The 14,833-nt window shown below is 57.3% G+C and overlaps 7 protein-coding genes across 7 annotated transcripts; 5 read left to right on the forward strand and 2 right to left on the reverse strand.

The window, feature by feature from the left end:
* Window positions 1–173: 173 nt before the first annotated feature.
* TRAVEDRAFT_21030 (uncharacterized protein) lies at window positions 174–1,553 on the reverse strand (the record flags this gene model as incomplete). The annotated part of the gene is made up of 4 exons (XM_008040855.1): window positions 174–777; window positions 903–1,002; window positions 1,186–1,320; window positions 1,406–1,553. The coding sequence occupies 4 exons, from the start codon at window positions 1,551–1,553 to the stop codon at window positions 174–176; spliced, it is 987 nt and encodes a 328-aa protein (XP_008039046.1).
* A 2,392-nt stretch (window positions 1,554–3,945) lies between these two features.
* TRAVEDRAFT_126267 (uncharacterized protein) lies at window positions 3,946–4,536 on the forward strand (the record flags this gene model as incomplete). The annotated part of the gene is made up of 2 exons (XM_008041420.1): window positions 3,946–4,258; window positions 4,322–4,536. Coding segments are annotated over 2 exons (528 nt in total), but the record flags the coding sequence as incomplete, so codon positions are not given.
* Window positions 4,537–4,696: 160 nt separating this feature from the next.
* TRAVEDRAFT_72517 (P-loop containing nucleoside triphosphate hydrolase protein) lies at window positions 4,697–6,522 on the reverse strand. The gene is made up of 11 exons (XM_008041421.1): window positions 6,497–6,522; window positions 6,377–6,442; window positions 6,203–6,313; window positions 6,044–6,138; window positions 5,890–5,987; window positions 5,640–5,821; window positions 5,436–5,572; window positions 5,184–5,355; window positions 5,053–5,127; window positions 4,916–4,993; window positions 4,697–4,856 (listed from the first exon to the last, which is right to left on the reverse strand). Exons 1-11 carry the CDS (start codon window positions 6,515–6,517, stop codon window positions 4,815–4,817), a joined length of 1,077 nt encoding a protein of 358 aa, XP_008039612.1. The 5' UTR covers window positions 6,518–6,522; the 3' UTR covers window positions 4,697–4,814.
* Window positions 6,523–9,136: 2,614 nt separating this feature from the next.
* TRAVEDRAFT_125324 (uncharacterized protein) lies at window positions 9,137–10,565 on the forward strand (the record flags this gene model as incomplete). The annotated part of the gene is made up of 3 exons (XM_008041422.1): window positions 9,137–9,329; window positions 9,395–9,756; window positions 10,119–10,565. 3 exons carry the CDS (start codon window positions 9,137–9,139, stop codon window positions 10,563–10,565), a joined length of 1,002 nt encoding a protein of 333 aa, XP_008039613.1.
* A 340-nt stretch (window positions 10,566–10,905) lies between these two features.
* Window positions 10,906–11,300, forward strand: TRAVEDRAFT_48454 (uncharacterized protein; the record flags this gene model as incomplete). The annotated part of the gene is made up of 2 exons (XM_008041101.1): window positions 10,906–11,098; window positions 11,167–11,300. The coding sequence occupies 2 exons, from the start codon at window positions 10,906–10,908 to the stop codon at window positions 11,298–11,300; spliced, it is 327 nt and encodes a 108-aa protein (XP_008039292.1).
* Window positions 11,301–11,330: 30 nt separating this feature from the next.
* Window positions 11,331–12,342, forward strand: TRAVEDRAFT_48455 (uncharacterized protein; the record flags this gene model as incomplete). The annotated part of the gene is made up of 3 exons (XM_008041102.1): window positions 11,331–11,532; window positions 11,585–11,755; window positions 11,810–12,342. The coding sequence occupies 3 exons, from the start codon at window positions 11,331–11,333 to the stop codon at window positions 12,340–12,342; spliced, it is 906 nt and encodes a 301-aa protein (XP_008039293.1).
* Window positions 12,343–12,923: 581 nt separating this feature from the next.
* Window positions 12,924–14,697, forward strand: TRAVEDRAFT_48456 (uncharacterized protein; the record flags this gene model as incomplete). Its single annotated transcript, XM_008041103.1, has 2 exons — window positions 12,924–12,940; window positions 13,014–14,697. The coding sequence occupies 2 exons, from the start codon at window positions 12,924–12,926 to the stop codon at window positions 14,695–14,697; spliced, it is 1,701 nt and encodes a 566-aa protein (XP_008039294.1).
* Between the last annotated feature and the right edge of the window lie 136 nt (window positions 14,698–14,833).

Here is a 14,833-nt window from a genome sequence, read left to right on the forward strand (position 1 = left end):
GCCCTCGCGGTAGCCACACTCATGTGGCGTCTCTCCGCAGTCGAAGTCGATAAACATGGGTGTGCCATTGTCTTTGCGGACGATGTTGTGTTGGACGACGTCGCCATGTGTCGTTCCCGCTTTATGGATAGCAATAAGCGCATCCAGGACACGACGGCTAAGACGAAATGTCGTCAGGTGAGAGCATTTTCCAGGGGGGTACGAGGACGCATGACTGACCGGAAGTCGACATCGTACTCAACCAACTCTCGGTTTAGCGTGTCGCCCTCGAAGACGGTGACCAAAATTGCGTAGGGTTTGTCGCCTGCAGCCGAACCCTCGAACAGACCGAGGAACTCAGCAACGTGGATACCTTGAAGCTTCTCAAGCTTGTCTCGATACAGACTGGCCTCGAGCCGGAGCGCTTTCAAATTTACGGGGACAGCCCCCACAACCTTGCAGACGACCTCCCGAGTCGTCCTTCCGGTGCCACCGTCGACAAGGCTAGCTTCGAGTTCGGCCAGGAAGACGGAAGTGGTTGTCTCGTTTTGGTACCACTGTGTGAAATTTGCGATCGTGTATTTGGCTGTCGAGGCTTTGCTGCCGGCGACACAGCAGGGCAGACGAGTGAGGCCGGGGGTCTTGAGGCTGAGTTGCTGGAAGTTGACGTCGAGCGGTGAGACCTCTTCACTGACGGCTATGTCCAAGTCGTCGTTGCCAGGTATGGCGACGCAGCGCTGGAGAATTACTGAAGGGAGCTCTAAGATGGGGCTCCCTGGAGTGTACTCAGCGTTAACACTTGAAAGCATGGCGTAGGCGTGAATGAGGAGAGATTGGCGTGGACGCCGCAAGTACGGTTCGTGCTCAACGAGCGGCGTCGTTGCCGCTCATGAGTACTGATCATGAGTTGTGTGCACACGCACGCGGACACGCGGTTCGGCTCGTGCGCGCTCGCGAGCTTCACGAAGACGTGCGCAAGTTCGGGGATGCGGCGTAGAACGCAACATGCGGTCCGGCGACGCTCTGATACGTGCCAGCTTAGGGCCGAATCGTCGCCAAGGGCAGTCATATCGTGACAGGGTTGTAGTATACATGAATAATGAAGCAGGAGAAGATGGCATGCTCGCGAGTTCCGGGAAGGTCTTCAGGGCATCTGGTGCAGCGGTACCTCGCCATCGTGGAGGGTGCGGAAATCGATCCACTCACGCAGATGGCTAAGTACCCTGTCCGCATTTTCTTCCACATGCTCGACACCGACTCCTCGGTCCAACTGGAAAGCAATTATATGCTGCCGACCCAAAAGTATATCGCCGACGGGTATTCTGCCTTCGTTTGCCAAACCTGAATAGTATGGAAAGTGGGCTGGGAACATACACACAGTGAGCCGAATTCAATTGCAACAGACGTGGAAGGAAATGTAACGCACAGGAGGGCCAGACATCAGCCTCCTGGGCAGCCTGCCATATCTCATAGCATCCTATATCCCCAGCCTCAGGCATTGGGGCGTGGAACTTGATGCTGTTTTCGATAAAGGTGCACTCATGCACCTCGCCACAGTCGAAGTCGATCAACATGGGTGTGCCGTCGTCTTTGAGAACGATATTGTCCTGGGTGACATCGCCATGGGCAACCCCCGCTTTATGGACGGCAATAAGTGCATTCAACACGCGGCGGCTAGGACAAAATACTGTCAGTTTCAACACTTTTCAAGCAAGACGAGCATAAGTGACCGACCGAATGTCGACATTGCACTGGAGCGATTGAAGCCAGTGCGGAAAACAGTGCGTCGAAAGAGCCGAAATTGGGGAGCCAAGGGCGAAGGTGCTTCCACCTGTCGTATCCAGCTACCACTAGGACGGTGAGAGTTGGGGAAGAGAAGATGGGGTCGTTCCAGCAGAAGGGGAACCATCGCAACTCTAGATGGCGGAGCCGCGGCGGTGAAGTGGAGGAGGCGAGGATCGGAACAACGTCAGGTAAACGCGACTCGGATTCAGACGGGTGATAGTGGTCGGCGGTAGGTAGTAGGGAGGTCAATTCCAACTTTTCAAGAGTGTCGAAGGGGGAGATGGTCTTGGTGCAGAAAGACTGAAGCAGCTTGGAGGGACCATCAATGTAAAGCTCCTTGATACGACCTGAGTGAGGCAGGAGCGTCTCCAGGACTAAGGCTTGGTCACGGTCCGGGTATCCTGACATTGCAAGAGTAGAAGCAGTGATATGCAATGGCGCGCTCATTGAACGTGCGAGGAGCTCGGCAAACACTCGACCCTTCATCAATCGGAGGTAGCTCCAGAACTGGGGGGTACTCAGCGTGACGGCGCGAAAGTGGCGGGAGATATGCGACAGCCTGATCCAAGATAGGTGGGTATTGTAGATATTCGGGACGCTCTGGTAGTCGTCTATCGCCCTACGAACTAGTATTTCAGATAACAGTTCGGGCGGGAGGCTGCCTATCGGAGTGAGAGTGTTAAGCCGCGTTCTGAGGTCGCTAATCGCGCGTATGTGAACGTCGATGTCGCTCTCGATATCCAGTCGAGCCTGCAGCATGGGGCTGGTGCTGGGAATAGCCCATCCGAACATCTGTCAACGTGGGTATGTCCCATCGCCAGTGGGATTGTACGCTCACTGCTGCTCTGCTGCCATCATCGTGTTGCGTTTGTTGCAAGGACGATTATCTCGGAGTACCTGGGCGGGCACTGCATGCCAGAGTGACCGCGTTTGATTGGGTACGGAGTTTGTGGAACTTGAAGACAGGTAATGGGTCGGACAAAGGGGAGCTTACCTCTGCGCTAACTTCTGAGGTAGTATGATGGTAGCAGTGAGAGATCGCAGCCAGCGGTGCGCGACTCGCTGCAGGAGTACATAGTACTTATAGGAAGGGCAAGCTACCGCAGTACAGACGGTCTGGACTCTACGCAGTTGTGTGCGCGTGTGAGTGCGCGGCAGGCGCCGGGTGGCTGATGTGGGGAATTGCGGGGGCAGAATCACAAGCCTTGTCGTCTGCCATTGCGGGGTATGGGCACTTCGACTGCGAGCACGATGGCTCTCTTCTCCGCCTCAGAGTCCGTCTACCTCTCCTCCTTCCTCTCCTCCGTCGACCTCGACTCGTCCGTCAACCACGATGGCTCCGTCGACCCCGGCCTCGCTGACCAGATCCCCCACCTCCAGGGATCCGAGGCCCTCGCCAAGGCCACCAAGGACCTCATGTCGCTAGACGTCCCCCTCGCCTCCGCACGCGACGGCCAGCCGACCCACCCGAACCACCATCCTCCCGGGGGCCCGAGCTATTGGCCGAGCTTCCCCCAAGGCGAGCAGCCGTCTGCGGCGCTGTCGGGCCAACAGGCCCATACATTCCCTCAGGACGTGCGCCCGTCCTCCCCGGCACACTACTTAAACCGGGCCCTCTCCGGAGGCGCCACGTCCGCGGATCCGCTGCGATCTGGCTCGCAGGGCGAGCGAGGGAATTCGTCCGTGTTCACCTCGCACCTCGGGCAGCAGGCGCAGCAGCACCCGCAGATTGCCCCTCTCCGCGGATTCGACCCTTCCTCGTCATCATCGTCTGGATACACGCTCCCTCCTATATCCACGTCGGGCTACTCGAATGGCTTGACTTCGCATGATGGTCAGCGACCGTCTGTCTCCTCTGCAGCCTCTGCGCCCTCTGTGTTGAGTCCGTCGACAAAACGACCCTTACCCTCCTCGGCCGAGCCAGCGACAGACCCGAGCTCGTCCAAACGGCCACGACCATCTCCGTCGTCCACTTCGTTTCCCTCGGCGAACGGAGCTGACTCAGCCGCGGCCGGATCTTCCTCCGGTTCCCGCGCACGACACAACTCGTCCTCCGCAGCCCCGCGCCGGGGCACGCCCGCCAACGAGCGCAAACCCTCACACGGCGATAAGGACGCAGCGTCACGCAGCAAGGACACCAAGGACGCGAACAGGGAAAAGGACGCGGAAAAGGACAAAGGGAGCGGCGGCGCGAACAATAGCAAGGGCGCGCTGCTCTCGCCCTCGCAGAAACGCGCGAACCACATCCAGAGCGAGCAGAAGCGGCGCGCGAACATCCGGCGCGGGTACGAGGCGCTGTGCGAGACGGTGCCCGCGCTGCGCGAGGCGATCCGCGCGGAGGAGGAGCGCGAGCGCGCGGAGGCGGACGAGGACGCGAAGGGCAAGGGGCGCGCTGCGAGCGGGGCGGAGCGCGGGAAGAAGAAGCGGAAGAGCGAGAGCGAGCGGGCGGATGGAAGGGCGGGGCCGCGTAGCGAGAACGTCGTGCTGCAAAAGAGTATGTACCGTCCACTTTCGACTCGGGTTTTGAGCTCTGTACTGACTTGGGGTTCGTTCGTAGCGATTGACTACATCTCGGATCTCCTGGCAGACCGAGATATGCTCTCGCAGCGGCTGCAGATGGCGCGCGGGATCCTCCCGCTCGGACACCCCGCTGCACACATCGATCCGCGACATGTCGACGCACAAGGCGCGCCGCTGTGGGAGCGCGAGTGGAACGGAGGCATGGACCTCGATCTGGGCGGGGGCGACGACGGCAGCGAGGACGAGGGATAGCCCCTCGTCGGTGCATGTGTACGATGTATGAGTGGGCACTGAGGGGCGAGGGAGGAGACGGTGCTGAGGCGGGACGCGGACAGCTGCGGTGATACGATACCACGCCAGATGGTGCCTACGCACACATGCTGAAGAACTCTACTACAATACAGCGTATACCCTGGTATAAGAATACAAATATACAAGTCTCACAGCCACGCTTCTGCAGCAGCGACGTGCGGATAGGGAGATGGAAGACGACAGACACGCGCACACACAAGCGTAAACTTCCGTAGTGCTCACTCGTCGAAGCCATCCATATCGATGTCATAGAAGAAGTGCTGTCGCCAGTAGCGTCAGCAACGGATGCACGACGTGTCGCGTGAGAAGCGGGACAGACCTTGTACAGGCTCATGACCTTGACGACCCACGCCTCGAGGTGGAAGATCTTCTTGTTGCCAATGCGCATCCGTGCCTCCTGCAGATGAGGAACTCGTCTGAGCTCGGTGAACGGAGATAGACTAGAGTGGGACGCACGTATATCGCAGCCCAGTGCATGATGTCCGCCTTCAGCGCCTCGTCCACCTGCTCAACCACCCGGTCCGCAATCGTCTACTCACACATTAGCTCCAGTACACACCCATGAGCACGCGAAGGCGCGTACGCACCTTGAGGACGATAGTTGGCGGTATACAGTGGCTAAGGAGCTCGTACAGCTTCGCGCGCACCTCCATGACCCGCGCAGGCGACTGCTCCTGCACGATCATGTCCGCGACCTTGTGGCAGTACGTCTCCCAGTCCGGCTTCGCGATGCTCAGCGCGCTCACGGACAGGTCCGGGCTGCCCACGCACATCAGTATCCATCGTAGTGTGGGGAGCGGCAGAGAAAGGGGGTAGAAAGAGGGAGGGGGGGGACGTACTTTTGCATCTTGAGGGCCTCGAGGACGAGGATGGCCTTGCGGAGGTTCCCGCCCGCGTCCGCGGCGATGAGCGACACGGTGTCCTCGGGGATCGCGAAGCCCTCGTGCTTCGCGACGAAGTCGAGCACCGTCTGCATCTACTCTCCGTACGCGCCGTCAACACCGTGTCCAAACTAAGAGAGGAGGGTCGGGGTAGGAACGCACCTCCTCCGTGCTGGGCGCAGCGACGCGCATGAGAAGGCAACGGGAGCGGATGGGCGCGATGAGCTTGCTTGTGCTGTTGGCGCAGAGGATGAGGCGCATGTTGGACATGTACTTCTCCATCGTGCGGCGGAGCGCTGCTTGGGCGTCGCGGGTGAGCGCGTCGGCTTCGTGGATGACCACGACTACATAGGGAGGGGGACACTGCATGAGCCGTGTGCAGGAGGCGGGGAGGGTGTGACGGAGAGCGTACCTTTGAACTTCTGCTTTGCATTGAGATCGACTTGTTGCGTTTGTGCGATCTCCTTCAGGATATCCTGGATGATCAACCTGTCATAGTTGCCTACTTCGCTGTAGAAGGACATGTTATGTGTAGTCCAAAATGCTCGAGGGGCAGCGGGGCATACCTCGGGGTGAATTCAATGTGATAATTGCTCTGCACGATGTTCACGTCAAGCTTGCGCTTGGTGGGGGTCGTGAACACACGCTGGTCGATTTTGATCTACCATGGCAGCATCCTGAATACATCTGCTCTCCTCTGAGACCCGCGTAGGCGTGTCACTTACCTTCTCTGCGCCCTTGCCGAAGAGCTCAAGGAGGGTACCCGCTATGCGTGTCTTCTTTCCCGCGCCTGATGGACCGTAGAAGAGCATGTGGGGAAAGTCTCCCGATGCAGCCTGGGGTTGATAGGTTCAATATTTCAGTCTTACTGTCACAGAATGGATGGCGAGAAGGCTGACGAGAGCTTTGAGACGGTCGGAGAGGCCATGGTGGTAGTGGAGGTCGTCGAGCGAACGAGGTCGCCACTATTCAGAGGGTCAGACACGTTGCTCGCGAAGATAGTGAGCGGAGTGCCAGACCTTGTCCACCCAGAGAGACATCCTAGGTAGTGTTGCCGGAGTGGGTGTAGAGAGACTACGAGTAGCGCACGCGGAGACGAAGGAGAGCCACGCGCGTCTTCGATCATTGACGCGTCAGGTAACGATGTGACGCGACGCGTAGTAACGTTAGTCACGATGTCTTTTAGAGGTGGCGCCGCACGCTTATGGCCGTCCAGTACTTGCACGTCCTCCACGAACGACGTACTGCCACTTTACACGCTCATTCTCCACGCCTCCACAAGAGTGCGAAAGTTCTTCTTCAGTACTGCGAAGGTGAGTTTGTCGTCCGACTTGCTGCCCGTCTACAGCGAACTCAGTACAGGGTCACAAGTTGGAACTTGGCTCAGCTCAGCAGATACACCGAATCAATATTTGAGTCGGTTGTCTCCGAAAAACAACCTACCGCACACAATGTCCATGGCAGAACAGTGAGTGCACATAATTATCGGCCGCACTCAAGTTCTTCACGTAATGTGGCAACTGTACTAACGTATGCATAGAGCTACGAGTCCGGACATACTCCCCATGCTTCAGACTCGATTGGATATCCAGAGCGACATCGACATATACGCACGCGCAATTATCGACCTCAAGTCGCGCCTCAATACGCTCACTCATATAGGCCGCCTCCCGCCCGAACTGCTATCGGAGATCCTGATTCACGGGGTTATAAATGACGACTCTCGCCACATCGCCGAATACTACTACAGTCACATACCTTGGATCCGGCTTTCCCACGTCTGCCGTCACTTTCGCGCCGTCGCATTGAACACGCCTCGATTCTGGAGCTATCTCCCGTTAGCAAAAAGTCAAGTCTTCGCCGAGCTCCTCGCGCGTTCCAAGGCCGCGCCACTTCACATCAAGGCTCGCGTTGATTCGGGTACCAACCGTCCGGATCGTATCTTGGCTCTGGAGATGCTCCTTCCTCACTCCCATCGCATCAAGGAGCTTTACATCGAGGGCTCCTCCAAGCACGTTCGGCTCTTCTGTCTGAAGACTGTCTCCCCCTTCGATACTCTCGAGAAGTTGGAATTGACTGCTCCATCCGATTCCTACGACTACATGTCTGACTATGCGATACGAGTACCTTCTTTTGTTCCGATCCTCGCCTCCTCTGCTGCACCGCCGCGACTCCGCCATCTCAAGTTGCAAAGATTCCCCTTCCGCTGGGACGACCTCATCTTCTCCTCCCCGGCCCTCACAACTTTGGTGGTCACTGGAAACAACAGCACCAACAACCGCGACACTGCACCTCCTGACGTCGGCTCTTTCGACGCGCTCTTCTCCGCTCTCGCAGCAGTCGCCCCTCGTTTGGAGCTTCTAGAAATCGAGGATGCTATCCCCCGACAGGGGCTCGTCGTGACCACCCCCGTACAGCTCCCCCATCCCACTGCGGACCGTCGCACTCACATCGCTCAAATCCATTCGTCTTGCTGGGAATGCCCTCTACGTTGCCCATTTGCTCAATCACATCTCCTCGCCCCCCACGGCGTCCCTGCACGTGAGAATACGCGACGACGTCGGGGCTAAGGAGCTCGTGCAAAGTGTTGCAACGCACATGTCCGAAAGGCTCCCCTTCCTGTCACTACACATCACTTCCAGAGGGCTCCAGCCACTCATTGTCTCCGGCTGGACACATCTCGACACGTCAGGCGACGCGCTCCTCCAAGTGGCCTTCGGTTCCGCAGGCTCTCACGACCTTCTACCGCAAATCATCCAAGGCTCAGGGCCCCTGTTCTTGCGCGTCCAGGAGCTCAAGATTGCAGGGATATTCAGCTCTCTCGTCAAGTGGACGAACATCTTCCCGCGCTTCCCGAGTGTGCGCACGCTCGCCGTGGAGGGCCACCCTTGGGACGACATACTGCCTGCACTCACAGCGATGCGCCGCCTGCAGGATGGTAGACTGTTTGTGGCGATGCCCTCGCTGCGTGCGTTGCGTTTCACCGAATTCCGCTTTAGCTTGCCGTCGGACGGGCTCGTCCCGTTCGACGACCTCCTGGATCTGGCCATCTTCCGCTGCAACTGCGCCATCCCGATTGACGAGGTACGCTTGAGCGAGTGCAAGTACGCGACGGAGGAGCAGGTGGAGCGGTTGAGGGAGGTGGTGGTTGGTGTTGATTGGGACGGGTGGGAGGTCGAGTCTACGACGGAAGAGGAGTACGACAGCGACGAGGGGCTCGACTACTCGGACTCGGACTACGGACATCGGCACCGTCGCGGCTATGGTGGGTGGTAATAGTGGGACTTCGGATCCTATACGTACCTCGATTTATTTTAATACCAACACTATCTTCCCCGAGTATGTGTCCATCTAAGAAAAGCAAAGCTGCTTCAGATACGCTCCCCCTCCCCGATATACTTATCTTACAACGAAGAGGTTGCCGAAACTAATTATCACAGCGCAGTAGAAATAACGCTCTGGCCTGCCGCGAACACGGGGATCGTCCATCGTGAGGGAGACTGACGAAGTACCGCACCGTACGGGGGTGACACGACACAAAAGACAGAAAGCGCGAGCATCGACGCGTCTTGTCACGACTCGTCACAATGTGACACGACGCGTAGTGGTTGTCGCTACGGTTCGGCCTCGTTTCCTTCGCTCCTCCATCTTGTACCGTGATGTCCAGCCCTAGGGACATCGAGGCACGCCGTCTAATCAGAGAAGGCTACATCGCATACCAATCCGCCAGTCTCGGAGTTCATACAGTTACTTTCCAACCAAAGGGAGAAGTCGACGCGAACGAAGATCGCATAGTTACTGACATTTGGAATCTCCATGGCCAGCGCTGGCTTCTGCTCGCTGTTTTCGACGGTATGTACCCTATAATTTGCAGCCGTTGTGTTTGCCTAACTGCGTATGCTGACCGTTGAATTTAGGCCATATAGGCAGCGCTGCCGTCCAGTACACCTCACAGGCGTTCCCTGCGGCCATCCGCACGGGGTTACAGGAATTCATTGCAAACATAGTCGGACCCCTCGATCGTAGCAATATTACTGCACACCAGGCCCAAGTAACCAAAATAATCCAGAAAGCGATTATGAAGTTCGACAACGACCTTGGGGACGCGGTGCGCGAGCTTTGCCCCCGCCCCGAGGAGCTAACCGAAGAGCAGGCGCGCTGCCTCATAGCGGAGCACCGCGAGATCCTCGAGCGGGCCTTTCATGGCACGACTATGGCGTTCACACTGATCAACGTTGATCAGCGCTTCATGTGGGCCGCAGGCGTCAGCGACTCTACCGTCGGTAAGCTTGTGCGGCGAGATTTTGGTCGGTGCCGTGCGCTCACTTGGACTTTTTACGCAGGGCTCTCTTACATGGGTAGAGATGGACTTCCAAAGGCACGGAGGTTGTGCACGATGCATACGTTCAAAAATCCGAAGCAATACTTCATGGCGAACATGGCCCACCCTTCTTCAGAGCAACCGCTCTTCGACTGGGAAGACCGGCTTCTCGGATGGCAGACCATCGCTCGCGGTATGCTCTCCCCGACTCTGTCACAGTAAAGTCCGACTAATGTGGCTGAATAGCTATCGGAAACTACTCAATGAAATTCCCCGCTCCGTATCTCGCAAACCTGTTCCGGTACCTACCGGGTTTCGAGGACGCGCCCTTCGACGACATCATCCCGCGGATCAAGACGCCACCGTATATCGTCAACGGGCCGTCCGTCTGCTTCACAGACCTCGCGCATTTCTGGCCGCGCCAGAGCAAGATCTTCCTGTTCAGCGATGGAGTCGACAACCTCGTCGACGGCTGGCTCGTATTCAAACCGCGCGAGCACAGCGGCGGAGACCCAGTGGACGTCGTATCGGCGCTGCTCGCGGACCACATCGAGCCCCGAATTGAGGGAATTCTTGGCCACCCGGTCATTCCAAGGTGGAGTGGGGAGGAGAATAACTTGGCCGTTGACGTTCTGGGCAACTTGCTTGGAGGCACGGACGTCGAGCGGCTGGAGGCGGTCACCGACCTGGAGCGTCTGAACAAGCCTGGCTGGCCGTTCCACATCGATGATACGTCTATTATTGTGTGGCCGCTCACAGACCAGTAGCAAGTACTGCATTGTACTGTGCTACGCTCATTCTTCAGTATGAGTGTCGCACATCTGGAGCCATCACCGCAAGTATTGGTCTGTGTTGTGAGTGACTGCTTGACTACTCGCACGTGCACCCCGCCATGGGAAATTTCGTCGTGCCCTTCTATCAGACGCATGGTGTGTTCTTTTTCGCATGTTCTGCCCGAGATTCTGATGTCCCATTACCCTGCACTGACCTTAACTCCGCGTTTTGGGCGGCGGCATGAGGTGTGTTGTGACCAGTGAGTGCTATCACTGTGTTCAGTACAAAGACACTACCTGCACTCCCTTTTGCCTTTTGCGATCTCTTGCCCACATGTCTGACCGTAGATATATCGAGGCACGACGTAGAATCAGTGAAGGCTGCATCGCGCGCAAGTCCCCCATTCTCGGCGTCGATACAGTCACTTTCCAGCCAAAAGGTAGAATCGATGCGAACGAGGACCGCCTAGTAACCGAAACCTGGGATATTCATGGCCAGCGCTGGTTTGCTCTTGCTGTCTTCGACGGTATGGGTTTTATGATCGTTGGGTTAGCCATCGCCACTGCTCGCGTATGCTGACCGTCCCGCCATCAGGTCATTTGGGCACCACCACGGTGGACTACTGCGCGCAGACTCTCCCCGAGGCTATCCAAACAAGGCTAAAGGACTTCGTCCAGAGCATCGGCGGGCACCTGGACCGTGGCAATATTGCCGCGCACGAAGCCTAGGTGACCGCGTTGATCAAGGACGAGATCGAGATGCTCGAGAAGCGCATCGGGACCGCGGTGCGCGAGATCTGCCCTCACCCCGAGAAGCTTACAGAGGAGCAGGCGCGGGCCCTCATAGAGGAGCACCACGAGATTCTCTGGCGGGCGTTCTCCGGGACGACCCTGGTCTTTGCGCTCATCAATGTTGATGAACATTTTATGTGGGCTGCGGGCGTGGGCGATTCCAGTGTTGGTGAGTATATCCAGGCCGGGAACGTGTGGCTTCTACTGAATACGCTGCGTAGGTATGTCCTACATAGGAAGCGACGGAAAGCGAAAAGGAAAGAGACTGTGCACGATGCACACGTTCCAGAATCAGCAGGAATATTTCCGCGCGACCATGCTCCACCCTGCCTCCGAGCAGCCCCTCTTTGACAAGGCAGACCGTATTTTGGGATGGATGTCGGTCGCTCGTGGTAATCTCTCTTCAGCTCAGTACTCACCGACTCGTGCTGACGCGCTCCCACCAGCCATCGGGGACTACTCGCTCAAGTTCCGCGTCGCATACCTCGCAAACCTCTTCCGATACCTACCGGGCCTCGAGGACGCCCCCTTCCACAAGTACATCCCCAAGATCAAGACGCCCCCATACATCATCGGCTGGCCCTTCGCGCGCTTCACAGACCTAGAACCCTACTGGTCGCGCGGGCTTAAGGTCTTCCTCTTCAGCGACGGCGTCGACAACATCATCGACGGCTGGCAGCTGTTCAAGCCGCGAGAGCATAGCGGCGCGGACCCGATTGACGTCGTCGCCGCACTCCTCGCAGATGGGGAGATCGAGCCGCGTGTTGCGGATATACTTGGGAACCCGGTCGTTTCGCGATGGAGCGGGGAGGAGGAGAATAGGGCGGTGGACGTGCTGGGGAACTTGCTTGGGGGCACGGACGTCGAGAGGCTGGAGAGGGTTACTGACCTGAAGCTCCTGACGGACGATACACCCGGCTGCCATCCGTTTCACATGGATGATACCTCCATTATCGTGTGGCAGGTCACTGATTTATAGGAGCTGCCTTCGAATCGTGCTTTCATATCTTCACGATACGCAAGTTCAAGGTGTTCTCAAGTTGCACACGTGAACTTGCCGCCCATGATCAGTGTGTACGTGCTGGGATCAGTTTGATGAGGAGAATTGACGCAGTGCCGCTGGTCGCCAGTCTAGAAGGACACGAAGAGGTCCGTCGACTACAAGTGTCCTCACATGCACTTCATCGACTCGTACTGAGTAAACGAACCCGCCGCAAAGGTGGTCGCCTCGCCTCAGTGCCAGTGCGTGACGCTAGGTGATGGTGTTTTCAGTAACGCGGTCACAATATGTGGCGCGGTACCGTGACGCGCCGGCGGTCGAACGTTGTGCACGACAACGTCGAGACTCGACAGTACTTCGTGCACTCGCAAGCCTTCTTCAGGTACTACATCCTTCTCCAACGGCATTGCAGCTTAAGGTGAGCACGCACTCACTGGGCTCTTCATTTCCCTCCCAATGTCAATCAAGTTCTCCAGGTTCACTGAGTCGCTCTGACCCACTGACATTCTGACTCGGAGCGAGCCAAACAACATCGTTCGGGAACAAAACTCGAGCTAAAGATGGCCACGGTTGAACAGTAAGCGTACATCTCTACTAGTGACATGTCAATGCTTTACTCGTGCCAAGTCCTCATAATAACTTTCTTGTAGGGGTACTCCGTACATCAGCCCCGTGCTTCAGGCTCGACTGGATATCCAGAGCGACATCGACATATATGCACGCGCAATCATTGACCTCAAAACGCGTCTCAATACGCTTACTCCGATAGGACGCCTCCCGCCCGAGTTGCTGTCTGAGATACTAGTTCGTGGGGTGATAGACGAAGATGATCGCTGGCCCTCCGACCACTACTACAGCCGCCTAGCTTGGATCAAGCTGGCCCATGTCTGTCGTCACTTCCGTGCAGTCGCACTCAGTACACCCCGGTTCTGGAGCCATCTCCGATTGGTGAAGAGCGACGTCTTCGCGGAGCTCCTTACGCGCTCCAAGAGCGCCCCTCTCCATATCAAGGCTCATGTCGACGGGGGTTCAAAACGCGGGGATCGTATGACGGCTTTAGAAATGCTTTTGCCTCACTCGCATCGTATAAAGGAGCTCCACATCGACGGCCCCTCCAAGGCCATCCAGTCCTTTTGCACCAAGACTGTCTCCCCCTTCGACGCTCTCGAGAAGTTGGATCTGGCTACCCCAGTTGATCCATATTTCGACATGTCTGACTACCAATCGCATCTACCTGCCGTTGTCCCAATCCTTGCCTCCTCGGCCCCTCCGCCGCAGCTCCGTCATCTCGAATTGCTAAGGTTTCCTTTCCGATGGGACGACCTCCTCTTTTCCTCCAAGACCCTCACCACCCTGGTGGTCACTGGTGTCAACGTCAGAAACACTCGCGGTGTTTCACTTCCTGACGTTGGTACTTTCGACGCACTGTTTTCCGCTCTCGAATCAGCTGCGCCTCGTTTGGAGGCTTTGACAATCGAGGATGCTATCCCCAAACTGGGGTTCACCGCCTCCAGCCCAGTACAGCTTCCCCTCCCATCACGGACTATCCCGCTCTCGTCGATCAAAAGCATTTGTCTTGCTGGAGATGCCGCCTACGTTGCGCATCTGCTCAATCATATATCCTCCCCCTCCACGGCATCGCTCCACGTGACGGTACGCAACCAGCTCGGCATCCAGGAGCTCGCACAGTGCGTCGCAGCACATATGTCCAACAGGCCCCCTTTCCTATCAGTAGTTCTCGCATCGAGCGGACCCGACCCTTTCATTCTGTCTGGCTGGACACAGCTTGGCGCATCCCGCGACGCGCTCCTCCGGATGACGTTCGGTTTGATATCCGCTGGCGACTATCTGGTGCCCATTCTCCAAGGGTTGGGAACCTTCTTTTGGCACGTCCAGAAGCTCAGGATCTCGGGGATGTTCGCGCTGTTGACGATGAACAAGTGGACGAACGTCTTCACGCGCTTCCCCAGCATCCGCACGCTGGTCTTGGACGAACACCCTTGGGGCGATATGCTGCCCGCTCTCACGACGACGCGCCGCCTGCAGAGTGGCAGGGTATACGTGACAGCCCCCGTCCTGAGCGCCCTGCATCTCTCTCAGTTCCGCTTCAGCATGCCGTCGGACGACCTCGAGCCATTCGACGAGCTCCTGGACTTCGCCATCTTCCGCTGCAACTACGGCGCCCCTATCGACGAGATACATCTGAACGCGTGCAAGTACGCAACAGAGGAGAAGGTGGAGAGGCTGAGGGAGGTCGTGGTCGATGTGCAGTGGGACGAGTGGGAGATGGACGTCACTACGGAAGAAGAGGAGTACGACAGCGACGAGTGTTAGTATATATGTCACTATCAGGAGGAGTTTGCATGGTTTCAAACTCTGTTGCGCGTCAGATGCATGCTCGGAGGACATGGTGATGTTAGTATCATAGCAGGACCCCGGCAAGCCCACCAAGAGCTCATATCCCAGGAAC

This window comes from Trametes versicolor (genome assembly GCF_000271585.1).
Source record: "Trametes versicolor FP-101664 SS1 unplaced genomic scaffold TRAVEscaffold_7, whole genome shotgun sequence".
NCBI lineage: Eukaryota > Fungi > Basidiomycota > Agaricomycetes > Polyporales > Polyporaceae > Trametes > Trametes versicolor.

Coding starts and splice junctions, on each gene's coding strand:
- TRAVEDRAFT_72517 (XM_008041421.1), bottom strand. CDS start 6,517: ATGTCTCTCTGGGTGGACAAG. Junction 5,822..5,889: donor TGCAAAGCAGAAGTTCAAAG/GTACGCTCTCCG, acceptor CTCCCTATGTAG/TCGTGGTCATCCACGAAGCC. Junction 5,128..5,183: donor CGCCAACTATCGTCCTCAAG/GTGCGTACGCGC, acceptor ATGTGTGAGTAG/ACGATTGCGGACCGGGTGGT.